Source organism: Acomys minous (genome assembly GCF_964271855.1).
Source record: "Acomys minous genome assembly, chromosome: 9".
Lineage (NCBI taxonomy): Eukaryota > Metazoa > Chordata > Mammalia > Rodentia > Muridae > Acomys > Acomys minous.
Genome location: NC_140490.1, coordinates 73,873,086 through 73,892,241, shown reverse-complemented (window position 1 = coordinate 73,892,241; position 19,156 = coordinate 73,873,086). Strand labels below are relative to the sequence as shown.

The following is a 19,156-nucleotide window of genomic DNA, read 5'->3' as shown; positions in this document are numbered from 1 at the left end:
TCTCTGACCTCGTATGAAACCAAAGATCACTGTATGAATATGTGCTTCAGATCCTGATTTATAGTGGTAAATTTGTAATTTTATAAATTTATTAAAAATCACTAAGCTGAAATTTAAGCTGTATTTTATGGTATACAACATATACTTCAATAAAATCAACTTTTTAAAAAAGTAAACTGAATATTACAAACATAAGTGTACCTAACAGAACAAAATAATAAGTTTCAGATGAGTATACTTGCTTGTGATTTGAAAAGCTTACTGATAAGATTGTACTACGATGAGTTAAACTTTCATAAAACCTAACATTTTTTTTACATATACTATGAACAATATTCAAATATGGGAAGAGATCATGGCATCAAAAGTGACAAAATGCTCTATCTCTGAAAATAACTGTGGAACTAAATGCTAACTCACTATAGAATAATTAAGGAAGCCTGGTTACAATTACGTACAGGAAGGATATTAAACTTACAAACGATACTTCTGAAAGCCACAACAGAAGAGTAAGAGCACCAGAATAATTGGAACCACATCCACACCCACTTCCTTGCTCTTTTCCAATATCATCTAAGGACACAGTATTTAGATGCTGACATTAGACAATCTTGAGTGAACAACTTTAAATCATATTAAGACCAAAAGAAAATCAAAAGAATTTTATGACAAGGGTTAAAAGTTTATAGCTTTGAAACTACAAAATATTTCGTGCCCACTACAAACCACATCCCGGGCACCATCATGTCTCCACAGTGAACTCGCTGAAATGGTTTTGTTGTGGTTGAGGCAATCATCTTTGAGTTAATAATTAGCTACTATTCAAATCAAGCATAATTATTTCTATTGTACAGTAGGTCACTTTTAAGAGAGTTCAAAATCACGTTTTTAGTGGTTGGCATTGAATGTCATTCATCATTCTATATAATGTGATCAAAACAAGTTGTTGGTTTTGGCCACTGTATGAAAAAGTTATTTTCCAAGCAGCTAAAACTAAAAACAAGTGTGATGTGCTAAATGTGGGTGAACAAATATTTAATTTAAAAATAAATAAAAGAAATGCCTCTTTTAAAAAGAGAAGTTTCCTATCATGATACTTTGAAAAGCACCTAAAAATAACATTTCTTATATACATAAAGCAGATTTTAATCATTTGTGGATCTAGACTCCATACATATGTTTTAAAATTTGAAAGATAAATTGAAATTAATCAATATTTCTCTAATGTGAAAGAGTATAAATAAAACAAAATAATTATTATAATATGTAACTTTTCAATTTCAGCACATATCTAACCAAATATATTGCAGTAACCAAATGAATATACAGCTAGCCATCAACAGAATACTGTCCAATTTACAATGATTTTTTTCGCATCCTTTATTGCATTGTATCTTCAAACAACCCTATATATCAATACAATAAATATTTATAAATTATGTACTCAACACCCATACAGGGCCCTCAGTCAAAAATCCCATATCATGCTCTCTCTGGGCAACGTTTCTTACCCAGCCCTAATATGGGGTGAACAGAACTAACCCAATAGCTAGTGCCAGGTATGGTTTAACCCATTCATCAAGTTCTGACTTTCAGGACTCAATCCAATTTACAATACAACTCGCCTGGTGTTAGCATATAAAGTCTTCAATGGAATAAAACAGAAGAGGCAAATAATAAGTACATGCAATTACAGCCATCTGACATTTGACAAAGGTCCCTAAAAAACATACTGAGGAACGTCAATATCATCAACAACTGTGCTGGGAAAAATTGGATATCCACATATAAAGTAATGAGGCTACACCCACATCTAACATCCTGTACAAAAATAATCTTCAAATGGATTAAAGACCTCAAGGTAAAACCTAAAATGCTGAATGTGCTGGAAGAAATATAGATAGCACCTTGTAAAACACAGGTACAGGAAAAAATATTGTGCATGGAATTCTATTCATTCAGGACATAAGGTGAAAAATTAATACATGGGACTCAAAGATCACTCTGCTGTGGAGCAAGGGAAATGATCAGTCAGGTCAAAAGGAAGCCTATAAGAGGGAGAAAATCTTTGGTAGTTAAAAAGTTGATAAATAAATGATTAATACTATACTCTACACAGAAGTCAAAACATAAAGAATGAAGAAAACTGACTGAATTGACAATGGGGTATGGACATGAGCAGAGACTTCTCTGGAAAAATAGAAATGGTTAAAAATATTGGGAAAGGGTACAGTAGTCATGGAAATCAGGAAAGTACAATTTAAAATGACTTTGAGATATAGCATCCTACTCCATAGGTAGCTGTGCAGCTGTATTAGTGGCTGCTCTATTCGGAATAGCTAAGAAATAAACAAAAACTAAATGTCTTCCAACTGATAAGTGAAAAATGAAAAGGTGGTATACATATACAATGAGATATTATTCAGATGTAAAGAAAAACCATAAAATTTCCAAGTAAGTTATATAGAACTAGAAAATTATATATAAATATAGATATAGTTCAAATGAAGCTATGCCACTTGGGATAAACGCCTCCAAGAGACACAGACTAACAATATCGCAGCACAGGGACAAAGGAAACCGCATCTTGAGTCATTGATCAAGGAGTACAAAAGACTCACAAAACAACGTAAGCCACTGCTGATTCCCTTGGGTGCTTCCCAAAAGTTGAAGGTAAAGGCTCTTGCTGAAGACACTTTGGACTCAGGATTGGGAGCGTTCAAGTTGGATCTGACCCAAAAGCCCCCTCTACAAGGATTAGCTTCCATAGTACAGGAAGATGCTATGCAATCAGCTATAACAGAAAAGCAATCAGCAGTGGTACACAGCATCGATCACTATGAACCACAACAATGGCCAGGATGGCAGAGTTACTCTAAAGGTACAATAGCCGCACATGTATCTGGATGGTAAACAACAGTTCTCTAATGGGACTTGCAGCACAAGAGGTAAAGCACAGCTGGTAACAGAAACCTAGCTGCCTGCCTGTGACTAATAAAGCCACAGACTATGGTAGGCTTCGGGGAGGGGGGACACGGGCAGCTACTACCACTCTCCTAAACCAGTTGTCTTAGTTAAGTTGTCATTACTGTGACAAGACACCATGTCCAAAGGCAACTTGTGAAGTGGTTTGTTTCAGCTTACAGCTCTCAGATCATACTCCATGACTGAGGGAAGTGAGGAAAGGAATTCAGGGAAGGAACCATGAGGCAGAACGGGAAGCAAAAGCCTCAGAGATAGGCTGCCTACTGGCTTGCTCCTCATGGCCTGCTCAGCTACTTTGTTATAAAACTCAGGAACACCTGCCCTGGGGGTTTCAATTGAGGTCTCCTCTTCCCAAATGACTCTAGCTCGTATCAAGTTGACAAAACACTAGCCAGAACACTAGTATATTTCCTAACTACATTTTACTTAACTCTATACCCGCAGATAAGTTTAGATCTTATCCTTCATGGAAGAAGCTTCTTCTTTCAGCAGAAGACTATTACAGAAAGCCACAACTAGTCAAACTACAAGGAACAACTGACCATGGGTGTCCAACCCCAGATGACACATTTGCATCCTTATCCTTACACCAAGCACTGGAACCCTCCCTTTGAGTTACTGGTCAAGGAATGTCCAAGACACTCCCAAAACAGTTGTCATTGCTCTTGGTTGCCTCCCGAGGTGAGACACTAATGCTGAAGACACCACACCCTCCAGACAGAGGGCTTAGGGGACTCAAGCTGGTACCGACTCAGAAGCCGCCTCCCTGAGAACCAGATCTAACAGTATCGGAAGGTGCTGTGCAAGCTGTCAAAGAAGGTGTGCTGCTTAGTTCTTTTGTCAACAAAATATACGCTAGGGTAATCTGGGAAGAAAGAGCATCAGCTGAGAAAATGGCTTCATAAGATTGGCTGATAAGCAAGTGGGTAAGGCATTTTCTTGATTGAGGATTAATGTGAGAGGGCCTAGCTCATCACAGGTGGTGCCACCCACAGTCAGGTGGCTCCAGATTGTATAAGGAAGCAGGATAAGCAATCCACTCGGAGCAAGCCAGTGAGTAGCATCCCTCCGTGGTGTTTCATTCCTGCCTCCAGACTCTTATAGTGTTTGATTTCTGCCTTGGCATCCTCCATGATGGACTATTAGCAAGACATGGAAGCCAAATTGTTTGTTTGCTTTTTGGGGTATTTGTGTGTGTGTGTGTGTGTGTGTGTGTGTGTGTGTGTGTGTGTCATGACCTTTATCCTAGCAATACAAGGCAAACTAGAATGAGAAAAAAAAGGAATCAATATTCCCACGCAGCTGTAAAGCCTATGAACCACAATGACCAGCCTGGCTAGATGTCACCAATGGTGCAACAGTGGCACTTACATGTTGAGGGGAGCCAGCAGCTATATCATTGAACGTAAAGCCTGCTCAATATGGCAGAATTCATACCTGGTACTGTAAACGAAGGCAACTGTAGATATCATAAACCCTAGAGGAAAGCCTACTACTACCACTTTCCTAAATAAAAATAAATTCTAATTGTGTTCTAAATACTTATCCTTATAACTACAAATAAGTGTATCTCTCAGCCCTCATCAGGATTCTTTTATCAGCCTATGAAGCTTATTACAAAAACTTGCACCTGGTCAAAATGCGGAGAATAAGTGCCCATGGGTACCCACCCTCAACTGATAATATCTCAAATACAAAATCTACACCTGGGGCTCAGGAAAAATTATGGATGAAGAAGAAAAAAAGTGAAGAACCGTAGGCCCAGGACACCTGCTACTAGCTACTGTCTTCAAGGCATAAGAGGAATGCTGCAATCACGAAACAACTGTTGGTGACCTGCATAGCATCACCAATATACATACAAGCACGGAGGGAAGTGACAAGGCTCCACCTCTACATGAAGAGCTGCAGGCAGTCAGTGGCTGCTGAGAGGGAGAAGCAGCGTCTCCAGGGACAAGCTCTTGATACATTATCCAATTCCAAGTGTTCATCCCTCAACACACACGCACCTAAGAACTATAAATGAACTTAGTAGACTGTGTGTGTCTGTGTGTGTGTGTGTGTGTGTGTGTGTGTGTGTGTGTGTGTGTGTGTATAAAGCTACCTTAATTATAGAAAAAGTCTGGAGGAAGTTTGGAGTATGAAGTCGGAAGAAAGGAGGAAATAGAAATATGTAAATACTATGTTTGAGTATGAAATTGTCAAAAATATTTTAAAAAACTTTCCATTGGGAATAAAAAGCCAGAAAGATAAATGTCACATATTACCCTTCAACTGTGGTTCCTAGCTCCAAACCTTCATACGTGAGTGTATAGCACAGAATAACTGCAGAAACCGGAAAGGAATAAATGGGCTGTGGGAGAGATGTGTAGAGGGGAATAGCAGGATGCCGGTGATATGAAGGCAAAATCAGAAAAACTGGGAGGGAACTTCAACTAGAGAAGGGAGGAGGTCAATCCAGAAGGAAAAGGAGGAAGGAGGAAAAATAACACTAAGATTGTTTGATAAAGCCTCAAGGAATCACAGTATTTTATATTTACCTAAAATTATATACATGCAACTGTGGGTGATTTATATATGTATATATGCATTATATAATATAAACATATATAACCACACACATAAATATGAAGTTATGCCATTTGTACTGACAGAGCTCCCCACAAGAACCATATACTAACAAAAGCCCTAGTGCCCTAGCCCTACAAAATCTCCTTTTGAGTGTTTGATCAGGGTAGTGACTTTGAAGACAATGTAGGTCACTGCTATTGCCTGTGGTTGCCTCTCAGAGCTTGAAGGTAATCACCTACTGCTGAAGTCACTGCACACCTACAGCACAGGACTCAGAGGGCTAAAGCTGGATCTAACCTGGAAATTGCCTTCCCGCAGTCAAACTTCCATAGTGCCAGAAAGTTCTATGCAAGCTGCCAAGGGAGCAAAGCAATTACAGTCCTTCCGTGCTGTGAAACCTGTGAACCACAACAAGGACCAGCCCAGAAAGATTGCCACAGAGGTGCAGGTGCACCCAGAAAGATTGCCACAGAGCTGCAGGTGCTGGTTTGATAAAGAGTCCACCTTAAGTATTGGGCATTGGAACGCTAGGTCCCATCAGTGAGTCCCTGGGGAAGACAAGGAGGTGTGGCATTGCTGGATGAGAGCAGGCCTTAAGGTTTCTAAAGATTCATGTCACTTTGAGTTAGCTCTCTTTGTTTCGTGTTTGTGGTTCCAGGTCTGAGATTTTTGATGCTATACCTGTTACCCGTCACCTGATACCTCCAACCCTCCATCATGGACTCTAACCAAATGGCACTGTTAGCCTAAAGTAAGCTCTTCCTGCTATAAGTTCCCTTGTTCGTGGTGTTTTATCATAGCAGTAGAAAAGTAAATAAGAGTACAAAAAGTGGCACGCACATTTTGGTGATAACCAACAGCTATCCAAATTAATTTAAAGCTCACTCGTCGGAAAATCATGTATTCTCCCAGAAATGTAGTCAAATTTCCTGGGGCTGAATAGAGTTCATGAATCTTAGAAGAGAATCTACTACCACGAATCTGCTAGACTGGCATAGTTCATAACTGACTGCATCTTAAATCTTACCCTTACACCCACAAGTACGTGTACCTCTCATGCCTCACCAAAAAAAAAAAAGAAAAAGAAAAGAAAAAGAAAAAGAAAAAAAAGCTGCTCCTTCCAGAGAAGGCATGAGAAGCAGGAGCCGGGTAGGCTACACTGCACTAGAAATCCTAAAACAGACAAAAAGAGTTCTTTCTGTCTGCCTATAAAGTCTCAAGGTCTGTCCACAGAGCCCTACTTCTTTAAGTAAGATTATATCTCCTAAAGGCTCCACAACCATCCCAAACAGTGCCACCAGCTTGGGAACCAAGTATCAAATGCATTAATCTAGAAGGGACATTTTCCACTCAAACCACATCTAGTCTTTGACCCCAATCTATGTTAATGGCCAACTTAATAGAGCAAAATGTATTCAGTAGATTTCACATGTTCCCATAGACAGTCCCAACACTGTTCCAAAGTCCAGTCTATTTTGAAATATAATCTTTTAATGGTGGGTTAAAATTATATACTTGAACAAGTTTGCAACTTCCAATATACAGTGGCAAAGAGTAGAAATTCCCACTGCAAAAGGGAGGAATAGAAACATATCAAGAAAAACATTGGACCAAATGAAAACCAAATTGCAATAGGGCAGATATCTAACCCTGAAGCACCAAATCAAGCATCTTGGACTCATGATGGATCCATCTGCTCTCCAGGAGGTTTGGCTGACCTGCTCCCTCCAGATCTGTTACTCGTAACATATATAACCCCTCTCTAACACAGACTGCCTCTTTCCTTGGCAGATGTCTGGTGGTCTGGCATCTCCAACATTCTGGGCCCTCCATTGCAACTGAGATTGACAAAATCTCAGCTTCATGAAACAGCCTTTCAGGACCTCTTACAGAGGCTCTAACATGGCCATACATTGCCTGACCTCAGCAGCATCCTGTAACTTTGGAGTAAGACATAAGACTCCATCGCCCCTCAGTTTTGCACTTTTCATGCTAGAGTTAATCCCACCAGTCAAGAACAAGACAGCTACAAGAACTTAAGAGCAAACTTGAAGCAAGCTTTAATTAAATACTGGCCACATGAATGGACTCTGGCCAGGTCCATCTCTAGATTCTCAGGGGGAAAAAATGGCCACAAGTCACACTTTCCAGGAGCTTAAGAAAGCAAAACCCATAATTCACCACAAGCTGTGTCCAATCAGGCACAAGCAAACATCCTGACATATTTCCTGCCTAAGTACCTCCCACATACATCCAATCAGGAGCAAGCATGCATCCTTAAGTATTTCCTGTCCACTTACCTCTCACCCACATGAGATTAAGCACATTCCATGAAGATGGGTCAAACAAACATATGACAAACATGAATTTATTCTTAACTGCAAATAAAACCCTTTACTTGCAAGGTGTATGTTTCCTGTTTTAGTCTCACCCTAGCAACCATTAGTATCATTTAGACCACACTAGCAAGCTCTGCTGCCAGCCCAAGCTTTAGCCTGGCTGTTTTAAACCACAGCTGTAGTTTCCTGGGTACGCCCTGGTGGATGAATCTGCAAAATCGCTTTCCTAGGCAGTTATTTCCAACAAAGAACACATTTTGTGGCATCCTCAGTCAGGCTGCTTTCTCCTTTCAAATACATTTGCATTTTTACAGGCTTTTATTGGGTGGGGTCTTGCCTTCAGGGCACTTTGAAGTCAGGATACTTGAAGACAGTGAGATTAACAAATATAAATGCTTTTCCCCTGAGTGTTGTGCTCCTTGTCCACAATTTTAAACGTGCTCACATAACTTTCCTTGCCAAATTTCATGTATTTCATCCCTTTGCTCTCGCTGTCGAACAAGAACAGTGGGACATATCCATGTCACAGGCTAAATGCTATGCTATCTTCTACCGGTGAAATTTGTCTATTACTTTTTAATTCAGCCTCACCCAATGGACAGAACACCGCCATGTTTCTTTTCCCAGATGTAATCACAGCAAGCCACTTCCACACTTCACTAGCCCAGGCCTCCACTGGCTACACGTTACTTAACATTCCAGTCTTCTGAACTCCCATCAGAATGACCCATCAAACTCCTCTCTCAGTATTCTGTGGACTTTGTAGGCCAAATCATCCTGCACGCCTCCTGTAAAGCAGTTCCAAAGCCTAAGAACTACATGATTAGGTTTACAAAAACAACAGCAACAGCCACATACCTGAGAAAAAGTTACTTAAGGGAAGAAGTATGCTTATTCTTGCTAACAGTTTCAGCAGATCATTCCCTCAGGGCAAAGAACGCATGTCAGCAAGAGGGGAAGGCGCAGCAAAAGGAGCGGAGCCTAGCAGGTGTCACTGTGTCACCAATAAAGACACAGAGAGCGAACAGGAACCGAGGCCAGGCTATAAAGGCTCCATGCCTGCTCCCAAAATGGCACACTTCCTCTGGCAAGACTCCACTTCCCAGAGGCTCCATAGCCTTCTCAGTGTCACCAGCTGGGAACTAAACATTCAAATATGCAAGCTTATGGAGGATATTTCTTACTCAATACAATATCACTGATTGCTTGATATTTGACAAATACTGGGCTGGGCATTTTCTTAGACTATTGGAGCTTAAAGTCTCAAGAATCAATATGGACACAATCACACACACACACACACACACACACACACACACACACACAAACAAACACACTAAAGACCTTAATAAATATCTGTGTGCCTCTGCATACATGCTGCTGTTGCTCAGCTTAGGATGATTATGGAACTCCTAACAGTGGGAGTGTGGGTGTCTATGAATCTTTTGCCTATTTGGGGGACCATTTTGCTCCTACTGGGTTGCCTCATCCAGCTTCGAAATAAGGGTTTGTGCCTAGTAATATTATATCTTGTTACGTGGTCTTTGGTTGATAACACTAGGAAAGAAGCCTACTCTTTTCTGAAGAGAAAAGGATGAGCAGTGGATCTTAGGGAGAGGGGGAGTGGTGCTGGAGGGGGACTTGGAAGAGTGGAAGGAGGGGAGGATGTGGTCAGGATGTGTAAGAAGAAAATAAGAAAGAGAGAGACAGAGGAGAGAGAGATGTGTGTGTGTGCATGTGGACATGAATTTACTCATTTTGAGGCCGTCTTGCAGATGAGAACATGTTCCACATGGGGAATCGCCAGTTCAATACTAGAAGATCGTTTAATCTCTACTATGCCATAATAGCTAATTGTTTTGAAAGTTAACACATTAAATAACGATTGAAGTATAAAGTAAAGAAGTGAGTATAGACCAAACTCTTTGACAATCTACATAATTTAGAAGGCTTGCTGAAAATCGAAAATAAAAATCTCCTGCTCAGAAATGTTAAGCATTTCAAAACAAAAGAGAGTAGGAGCTACAAAGCAAGGCCAGAACCCTGTAGGATCACACATATCACACACCTATGAAACATCCATCTCGCCCACATTTATTGCCTACGTAAGTTTTATTTGGTTACTTAACTTACCTCAGGTTCAATACGGCTATTAACACAGAGAAAGGATAGAGTTTTAGCTCCATAACTACCATCTGTGGCTTTCTGCAGAGAAGCGAGATAACTCCACTGAAGAGAGTTCATTTATCCTTCTATAAAACCATTAAAACCCTGACAGTGATTCAAACTTGCTGTTAAAAACTCATACACACTGCTTAGCCATCAGCCATGCTGACTCTTTTATTTCTATACACCTCCTTAATTTTGCCTAAGAGAAAAAAAAAACCTCCAATGTAGTGTTCCAAGTTTACTATTTTCCCATGTATGCCACTTACATCTGAAATTCCCAACTGAGATCTCTATGTCTAGAAAGTCATTTTCCCACAGTAAAACGTCTCCTTGCACAAATTAGATATTTTCTTTTTCATATCCCTGAAAAATTATCTATTCAGAATCAACTTCCACATATGGTACGGCATCTGGGTCCGATCCAAGAAAGGAGGCAAAATGTCATGTTAGACATGAATTAACCCTTCTGTTTCACCAGTCTTGTGCCTACTACAGTGTAACTGTAACTGTCTACACGGGGAGGTTATTCTACAGTCTATGGATAGAGTTCTAGGAGGTACACAGTATGAATGTACAAAAGATACCATTATTTTCATCAGCCTCTGACCTAAGCAATTATAAACACGAGCAATGATACTACCAGAGTGTTAGCACTATCTATGACTTGACCATGATAATTTTATACATCCTTTCATATCATGTTATTTACTGCATATTTCTTGAGATATCATTTCTTCTCAACATTACATCAAAATTTTAAAGTGTTGCAATTATGTCACCAGACACTAAAGCAGAAAGAAGTCCAGTTCGAAGACTCCCTGGACTATCATTTGAGTTCAAGGTCAGTTATCCTAGGGAGACTGCCTCAAAATGAAGAGTAAAAAACAGGCAGGGAAAACAACATAGGAGCAAACCATTTACCTAGCATAGTTCAATTTCCATATGTTAGTAAAAGCCATATATAACACAGAAATGATTTTTCCATTGAGATAACTATATTTCCATATAACTTACTTCTTTTGTTATGCAATGATCTCATCTTATGAACTTAAGAATATGATCCCAAAATAAGGTACACATATTTCACCAGGCTTACAAGAGAGTCCATGGCACATAAAAGGTGAAGACATGGCACCAAAGCCACTCAGTTACAGAGCTTACATGGCAGTGAAAGAGTAGTAACTGTGTCTCACAAGGACTACTGAAACCATTCTGTTACAAGGAGAGCTGAGACTTATAATTCAACAACAGTGTTCAAATTGTAAAAGAATGATTCTCAATTAGACTATGAAAGAAAATATATTAAAGTGGTAGTATATGGGGGGTGTTTTGCTTTTTTATTTTAATGGGTTTGTTTTAATGGGTTTTAGACATGTGATCATTGGATTCTATCCCAAATGCATCCCAACTAAAATGTTATATGGATTGGTACCTGAGATGACAGTAGATTACAATCAATGAACAGTCCTTTTCCAGTTCTATAACGTTGTATGAGGCCAGCCATAATGGCTCCATAGGCAAACAGGCCAGTGGCAAGGTCAGTCATGGCCACTCCTGGACGAACAGGATCTCCATCCTGATTTGAGGAGTGAATGAGAAAAACAGAAATCGAATATTGATTCATCTTATATTTCTCAGACATTCTGTAGCTAAATAAAAGAATTATATTTGAAGCATCCACATCTACACGAGTACACACATACACATGAATAAATACAGCGAATTAGTATTAAGGATATCAGTTGATGGTAATGTACCTCTACCAAATGTATATTTACCACTGTGTTTCATAAGAGGCATAAAAGCCAACCTAAACCAAGTCAAATGAAATGAAAAATATTAATAAACACATTTGAAATCCCAGCACTTCAGAGGCGGAGGCAGGTGGATGGATCGCTGGGATTTCAAGGTCAGCCTGGTCTACAAAGCAGGACAGTCAAGGTTACACAGAGAGATTCCGTCAAAAAAAAAAAAAGACCAAAAAAAAAAGTTTCAATCAAAATAAAAAAGAAAGAAAGAAATTTCTTTTTTGTTAGTTTGGCTAAGGGTTTGTCCATCTTGTTGACTTTCTCAAAGAACCAGCTCTTAGTTTCATTGACTCTTTGAATTGTTCTCTTTGTTTCTTATTTATTGACTTCAGCCCTAAGCTTGATTATTTTCAGCCATCTACTCATCTTGGGTGTGCCTGCTTCTTTTTGTTCTAGCACTTACAGGTGTGCTGTTAAGTTGTTAGTATGGAATCTCTCCAATTTCTTTATGAAGGCACTTAGTGCTACGAACTTTCTTCTTAGGACTGCTTTCAATGTGTCTCATAAGTTTGGTTATGTTGTGCCTTCATTTTCACTGACTTCTAGGAAGTCTTTAACTTCTTTATTTTTGCTTCATCACTGATGCAGAGGTCATTGAGGAGGGAGTTGCTCAGTTTCCCTAAGTTTGTAGGCTTTCTGTTGTTTCTGTTGTTGTTGATTCCCAGCTTTAATTCATGGTGGTTGACAAGATGCACGTGGTTATTTCAATCCTCTTGTATTTATGGGGTTTGTTTTATGACCAAGTATATGGGCAAGTTTGGAGAAGGTTCTGTGAGGTGCTAAGAAGGTATAGTTGTGTTTGGATGAAATGTTCTGTGGATATCTGTGGGTCCATTTGATTCATGATGTCTGTTAGTTTCCTTATCTATCCATTTAGGCTATCTTTCAATGATCTATCTATTGGTGACTGTGGGGTGTTGAAGCCTCCCACTACTAATGTTTGGGTTTTGCTGTGTTGCTTAAGCTTTAATAATGTTTCTTTCATGAATATGGATGCTCCTGCATTTGGGTCATAGATGCTCAGGATTAAGACAGCATCTTGGTGTATTTTTCCTTTAATGAGTATTAAGAGTTATTCCCCATCTTTTTTTATTAGTTTGGGTGGAAAGTGTATTTTACTGGATACTAGAACAGGTAATCCAGCTTGCTTTTTGGGCCTGTTTATTTGGAGTACCCTTTCCAAGCACTTTCTTCTGAGGTAATGTCCATCTTTATTGCTGAGGTACATTTCTTGTCTGCAGCATAATGATGAGCCTGTTTGAACAGAACATCAACACCTCATGCTCTAAGATCATCAATTTAAAAATGGTGCCTCATGAATCTGAAAAGCGTCTGTAAGGCAAAGGACACTGTCAACAGAATAAAGTGACAGCCTATAGACTGCGAAAAGATCTTCACCAACCCTACATATGACAAAGGGCTAATATCTAAAATTTATAAAGAACTCAAGAAATTAAACACCACCAAACCAAATAATCCAATTAAAAATGGGGCGCAGAACTAAACAGAGAATTCTCACCAAAAGAATACTGAATAGTTGAGAAACACTTAAAGAAATGCTCAACATTCTTAGTTATCAGGAAATGCAAATCAAAACAGCTCTGAGATTCCATCTTACACCTATCAGAATGGCTAAAATCAAAAACTGGCAAGGATGTGGAAAAAGGGGATCACTCTTCCATTGCTGGTAAGAGTGCAAACTTGTACAACCATTTTGAAAATCAGTCTGGTCCTTTCTCAGAAAATTGGGAATAGGGCTTCCTCAAGACCCAGCTATATCACTCCTGGGCATATATCAAAAAGACGCTCCACCATACAACAAGGACATTTGCACAACTATGTTCACAGCCACCTTATTCATAATAGCCAGAATCTGAAAAAAAAAAACCTAGATGGCACTCAACCAAAAAATAGATAAAGAAACTGTGTTACATTTATACAATGGAATACTACTCAGCTATTAAACACAAGTAAATCTGGAAATTTTCAGGCAAATGGATGGAACTAGAAATAATCATCCTGAGTGAGGTAACCCAGACCCAGAAAGACACACATGGTATGTACTCACTTATAAGCAGATATCAGCCACATAACACAGGATGACCACACTACAATACACAGACCTAAAGAAACTAAATAACAGGAGGACCCTAGGAAGAATGCTTAATTCTCATTCAGAAGGGCAAATAGACACCGGAAGCAGCTGAAGAGAAGGAACAGGACTGGAGCCTACCATAGAGGTCCTCTGAAAGACTCCACCCAGCAGGAGATTGAAGCAGATGCTGAGACTCACAGCCAAACTTCAGGGTGGAGCACAGGGAGTCTTATGTAAGAGTTGGGTAATAGATGGACCTAGAGGGGTCAGGAGCTCCACAAGGAGATCAATGGAACCAACAATTCTGGGCAGAGGAGGGGAGGTGCTGCAGAGACTGATGCACCAACCAAGGACCATGCACAGTGAGGACCTGCTCAGATGTAATAGACAGGCAGCACAGTCTCCTTGTGGGCCCGTTAATATGGGGATTAGGGACTACTTCTGACATGGACTCTGGTCTCCACATGTTGATCACTTCCCCCTGGTGGGGCAGTCTTGCTAAACCACAGAGGAATAGGATATAGGCAGTCCAGATGAGATTTGATAGGCTGAGGTCAGATGTTAGGGGAGGCGGGCTCCTCCTTTCTGAGGACTAGGGGAGGAAAGGAGGTGGTAAGAGGGAGGCTAGGTATGACCAGGAGGTGACAAGTGGGAGGGCTACAATTGAGTAGATAAGGGAACAAATTTAAAAATTTTTTGAAACAAGATTTTTTAAAAGAAATTCCATTTTCATATATTTTAGTTAAATACAAAACTAATAGATGAATTGTTTGAATTTTAATTTAAATATATTAATGTTCCAGGAAAGAGTTAAAACAGCATTTTTCTCCTGTTGGATGAAATGCTGTTTTAAAAAAGAAACAGCAGGAGGAGAAAGAGAAGGAGGCAAAAAAAAAAAACCTGGTTTAATTTTCTTATAATTAAGCTAGTAGCTGGCAAATATCCTAATGGCATATGCTTTTTTAAGACACATAATGACACATATGTGTGAAAATACCATAATGAAACTCATCACTTTAAATATTAAGTTTAAATTTTCATTTTAGAATTTGATTTAATCAAGACTAACCAATTCAATTAGTATTTATATTTATATTTATATTTATATTTATATTTATAAAAAGCTAAAATAGTAATAGCATGTGATGAACCTTAGTGACAACCCAAGACATTATGATCCCTGAAAGTGGGTACAAAATATTTTAATGTTAAGAAATAATTTAATCATCAAATCTTCACTATAACTAGTGATAAGAGCTCAATCAAACTGCAGAAAGTTGTTCCTATACCTCTTTGGACGTACCCTCTTCAGACTTGGAGGCCCAACTTAAGCAGCCACCAACGCCATTCACCCCTGCCATGCATGCATGCCTGCACCTCCACCCAGGGAGCCTACATTCCCCACTCCCAGCTCAACTCTAACCACTCTAGCCAACCTCTCATCCCTACTGGGCACATTGGTCCCTGCTCTAGAAGACACACACTCCATCCACCTAAGGACTGCCCACTCTTCAGAGAAGGTCAGTAGACCCATACCAGCAATAGGAGCAGAACCCATTGCCTAAGGAAAGTCCACAGCATCTCCACCATGCTCCAGGAGATTCAATGTGAAAACCATGTAACTCTACAGAGGGTTTGCTTCTGAGCTTAGAAAATATCACTTAGCTTGAGCAGAGCCAGGACTATTTCTGATATTCCATTTCAACGTTTAAATTGAATAAAGACTAAACTCTAAGCCTCATGTTAGTGGATGACAACCTGACAAGTCAGAGTGATAGGAAACAGAGCATAAAACACTCATTCAACAATAGAGAGATGAAGTTTTCATAATAAGAAACAGTACCAATTACCTAATTCCAGGTCCTTCGATCCCATTGCAAATACACAAACATGAATAACCAAAACAATAAGTCTCTACCAAAAATTAGTTCTCCCATGGCAATGTCCCTGAGAAAAGTTACTTAGATGATGTACAAGGCAATAAAGTTAAAACAGCAATAGTAAACATTATCAAAGAACTCAAAGAGGATATTAAGAAATGTCATAATAAAGAACAGAAAACCACAAATAGCTCAATGAAATGATGAAAACAATTAAAGATATGAAAAATAATTAAATAAAGAGATAGAATATCTGGAGAAAGACAAAATGAAATTAAACTTAAAATGACAATTTCAAGAATTCAAATGGAAAATTCAAGTATTCAGACAAAAAAAATCATAGGAAAGCCTTACCAATAAATAGGGCCAAGTGGAAGTGATATTATCAAGTATTTAAGGCAAGGTAGGAAATTTTTTCAAACAGTCAAAGAAAATCTCAAATCTAAAGGGGAAAAAATAAGAATAGAACATGCACACATCTAGGATGCTACAAAGACAAAAACCTATGAAAAATAGGTATAAAAAGAGAAAGATGCTCAGGCCAAAGGCAAGACAATATTTTCAACAAAACCATACAAGATTAATTCTTTTATATATAAAAGGAGATGCCAATCAAGATCCAAGAGGCATAGAGAATAACAAAGAAAACAACTACATGTGGCATATAATAGTCCAAAAATTAAATGTGCAGAGCCAAGAAAGGATCTTGATTGTAGCAAGAGCAAAAGATCAGCTTGCATGCACAGCTGGCCCATCAGAATCACAGGAGAATTTGCAATGGGGACAACAAAACCCAGAAGGGATTGTGACCAATGTTCTATGACTTATGAAAGGTCAAAGATATCATACCAGACCATTATATCCAACAAAGTTATAAGTCATAATTAAAGGAGAAAGAAAAATTTCAAGACAAAAATATTTAAAGAAATTAAAACCATTAAACCAGCTTTACAGAAGATACTGAAAGAAATACTTAGTTCTGAATAGAAGGTTATGTAAAAGTAACTTTGATTTGCCTGAAGTAACTGTCATGTCCAAGGCTTACTGCCTCTGTCTGCTAATCTAGTCCTAGTCCTAGAAGCCTCTAGCCTCCAAACAATCTAATGTAGGCCTCGAATGTTTTCCATCTCTGAGACTTTCTGATGAATAAGCTCACCCTTCCTAGCTTTTCCTGAACTCTGGCTGGCTGGTTCAATTCGTGTTCTGGCTCAAAGTCCTCACCAAGCTGACTGATTCAATCTGGCTTCTCTCTTGGCTTCTGACTGAATTTCTCTGCTTGGCCTCAAACTAACTCTAACTATCTGTTCTAATCTTCTGGTTCATTTTCATTCTCTTGTTCTTTCTGTCTTTACCTGGGTCTAACTTGTTCTCTCTGCAACTTGTCTCTGGAAAGCTGTCCTGGCAAAAACTTGCCTCTGAATTCCACAAACTGAACTGCTGCCAACTCAACTCCACTGAACTTTCTCAACTGACTCCCTGTCAAGTCCTGACTCAATTCCATTGTACTGAATTCAACTGATTGAATAAAACTAACTGACTAGAACACAGAGATACGCCTGCCTCTGTCTCCTGAGTCTTGGATTAAAGGCATATAACACCACACCTTTACCTGAAACTTGCTCTATGCCAGGCTGGCCTTGAACTCAGAGACCTGCCTGCCTCTGTCTCCTGGGATTAAAAGTGTGTATTCCAGTCAGATCCTCCAGACCTATAAGGTCTTTGGATGTGATTCCTTGCCAGAGGAGCCATGTTGCTGGATTGAAATTCCTCTACAAGGTTAAACATGCCCAAAAAAAAGCATAAAGAATCGTTTCAGAATACTGAATCAAAAGAGATTGAATAAAAAAATCACAACAGCAAGAAAATGACAGAAATTAATATACATTTTTCAATGATAACTTCACATTTCTGTTCTCAACTCACCAATAACAACACACAAACTAGCAGACTGGATCAGAAATGGGATCCATCCTGTTGCTGCCTTGAAGAAACACCCTGCATGACCAATGACACCCAGCATCATAGGGTAAAAGGGTAGAAAAAGGAATTCCAATGTAATGAACCAAGAAACAAACAGATGTAATATTCTAGTATCTGACAAAACAGACTTAAAACCACAACAAATAAGATGAAATAGGGAGGAACACTTTATGTTCACTGATAGAAAAGTCCAAGAATAGGATATAAAAATCCTAAACATATATTTACCAAAAATGGGGACCAAATTTCATAAAAGAGACAATATTAGACTTAAAATCACAGATAAATTCTAAACAGTGACAGAGGGTGATTTTTAAGATCCAATTTTAACAAACCAACAGGTTATTTATAAAAGAACTAAATAAACTAAAGAGTCTCTAGGGATTAAATGACATCATGAAATCAAATTGACTGAATACACATAGACAGAACATTTCATCCAAACACTAAAGGATAAAAATTCTTCTCAGCAGTCCATGGGACTTCTCACAAAATAACACACAAAACAAATTTCAGCAAATACAGGAAAATAGAAATCATATACGCCACTCTATCTGAACACCACACCAGACAGAAAGTGCACTAACTCATGGAAGTTAAACAACACAATACTAAGCCAAAACTGGGTGAAGCAAGAAAGGTATTAACCTTAACACAATATACTAAAATGTATTGAGATACGATGAAAGCAGTTATAAGAGGCAATCTATAGCACTGTGTTCTACATCAAATGATCTAAGAAAGCTCAAGTAAATAATGGTATACTTGAAGGCCATAGAAAAATAAGAACAATCAACAACCTTAAAAACTAGATGAAAAGAGATACATAATAACAGTCAAAGCTAAAATTGATGAAATAAAAATAAAAAAAATTTTTTTTAAAAAGCAGACCCAAAAAAGATAAGTAACAAAGAGGACTCAAGGGAAGAATGCTTACATTGAATAGACATATGAAGTGGTTGAAGAGCGAGAAAAAGGTTGGAGAGGGAGCTCAGAGAGAAATGAGTGTGGAGATCAGACCTGTGGAGAGCAGGGGCAGGTGAACAGAGGGTCTACAGAGAGAAGACAGACCATGGGCGGGGATATCTCTGATACAAGCTGGAGACCTAAGGCAGGGTAGGCTTTTGGGAAGATACGGGGTCACTCTAGCTGAGACCCCTTGTAGCAGGGGCCATGGAAAGTGAAGTGGACATCCTCTAACTAGACAGGACTCCTAGTGAAGGGAGGGGAACACCAACCCACCCACAACCACTTTGACCCAAAATTTACCCTGCCTGTGCAGGGATAAAGATAGAGCAGAGATTGAGGTAATGTGCAACCAATGCCTGG

The 19,156-nt window shown here is 39.0% G+C and overlaps 1 protein-coding gene across 4 annotated transcripts in view; it reads right to left on the bottom strand.

The window, feature by feature from the left end:
- The window catches only part of SUGCT (succinyl-CoA:glutarate-CoA transferase), a 701,020-nt gene that overhangs the window by 610,132 nt on the left and 71,732 nt on the right, over positions 1–19,156 (bottom strand). For all 4 annotated transcript variants that reach the window (XM_084796224.1, XM_084796226.1, XM_084796223.1 and 1 more), the window contains exon 8: positions 11,497–11,640. In XM_084796224.1, the coding sequence (XP_084652350.1) occupies positions 11,497–11,640 (144 nt within the window). The remainder of the gene's footprint in view (positions 1–11,496; positions 11,641–19,156) is intronic.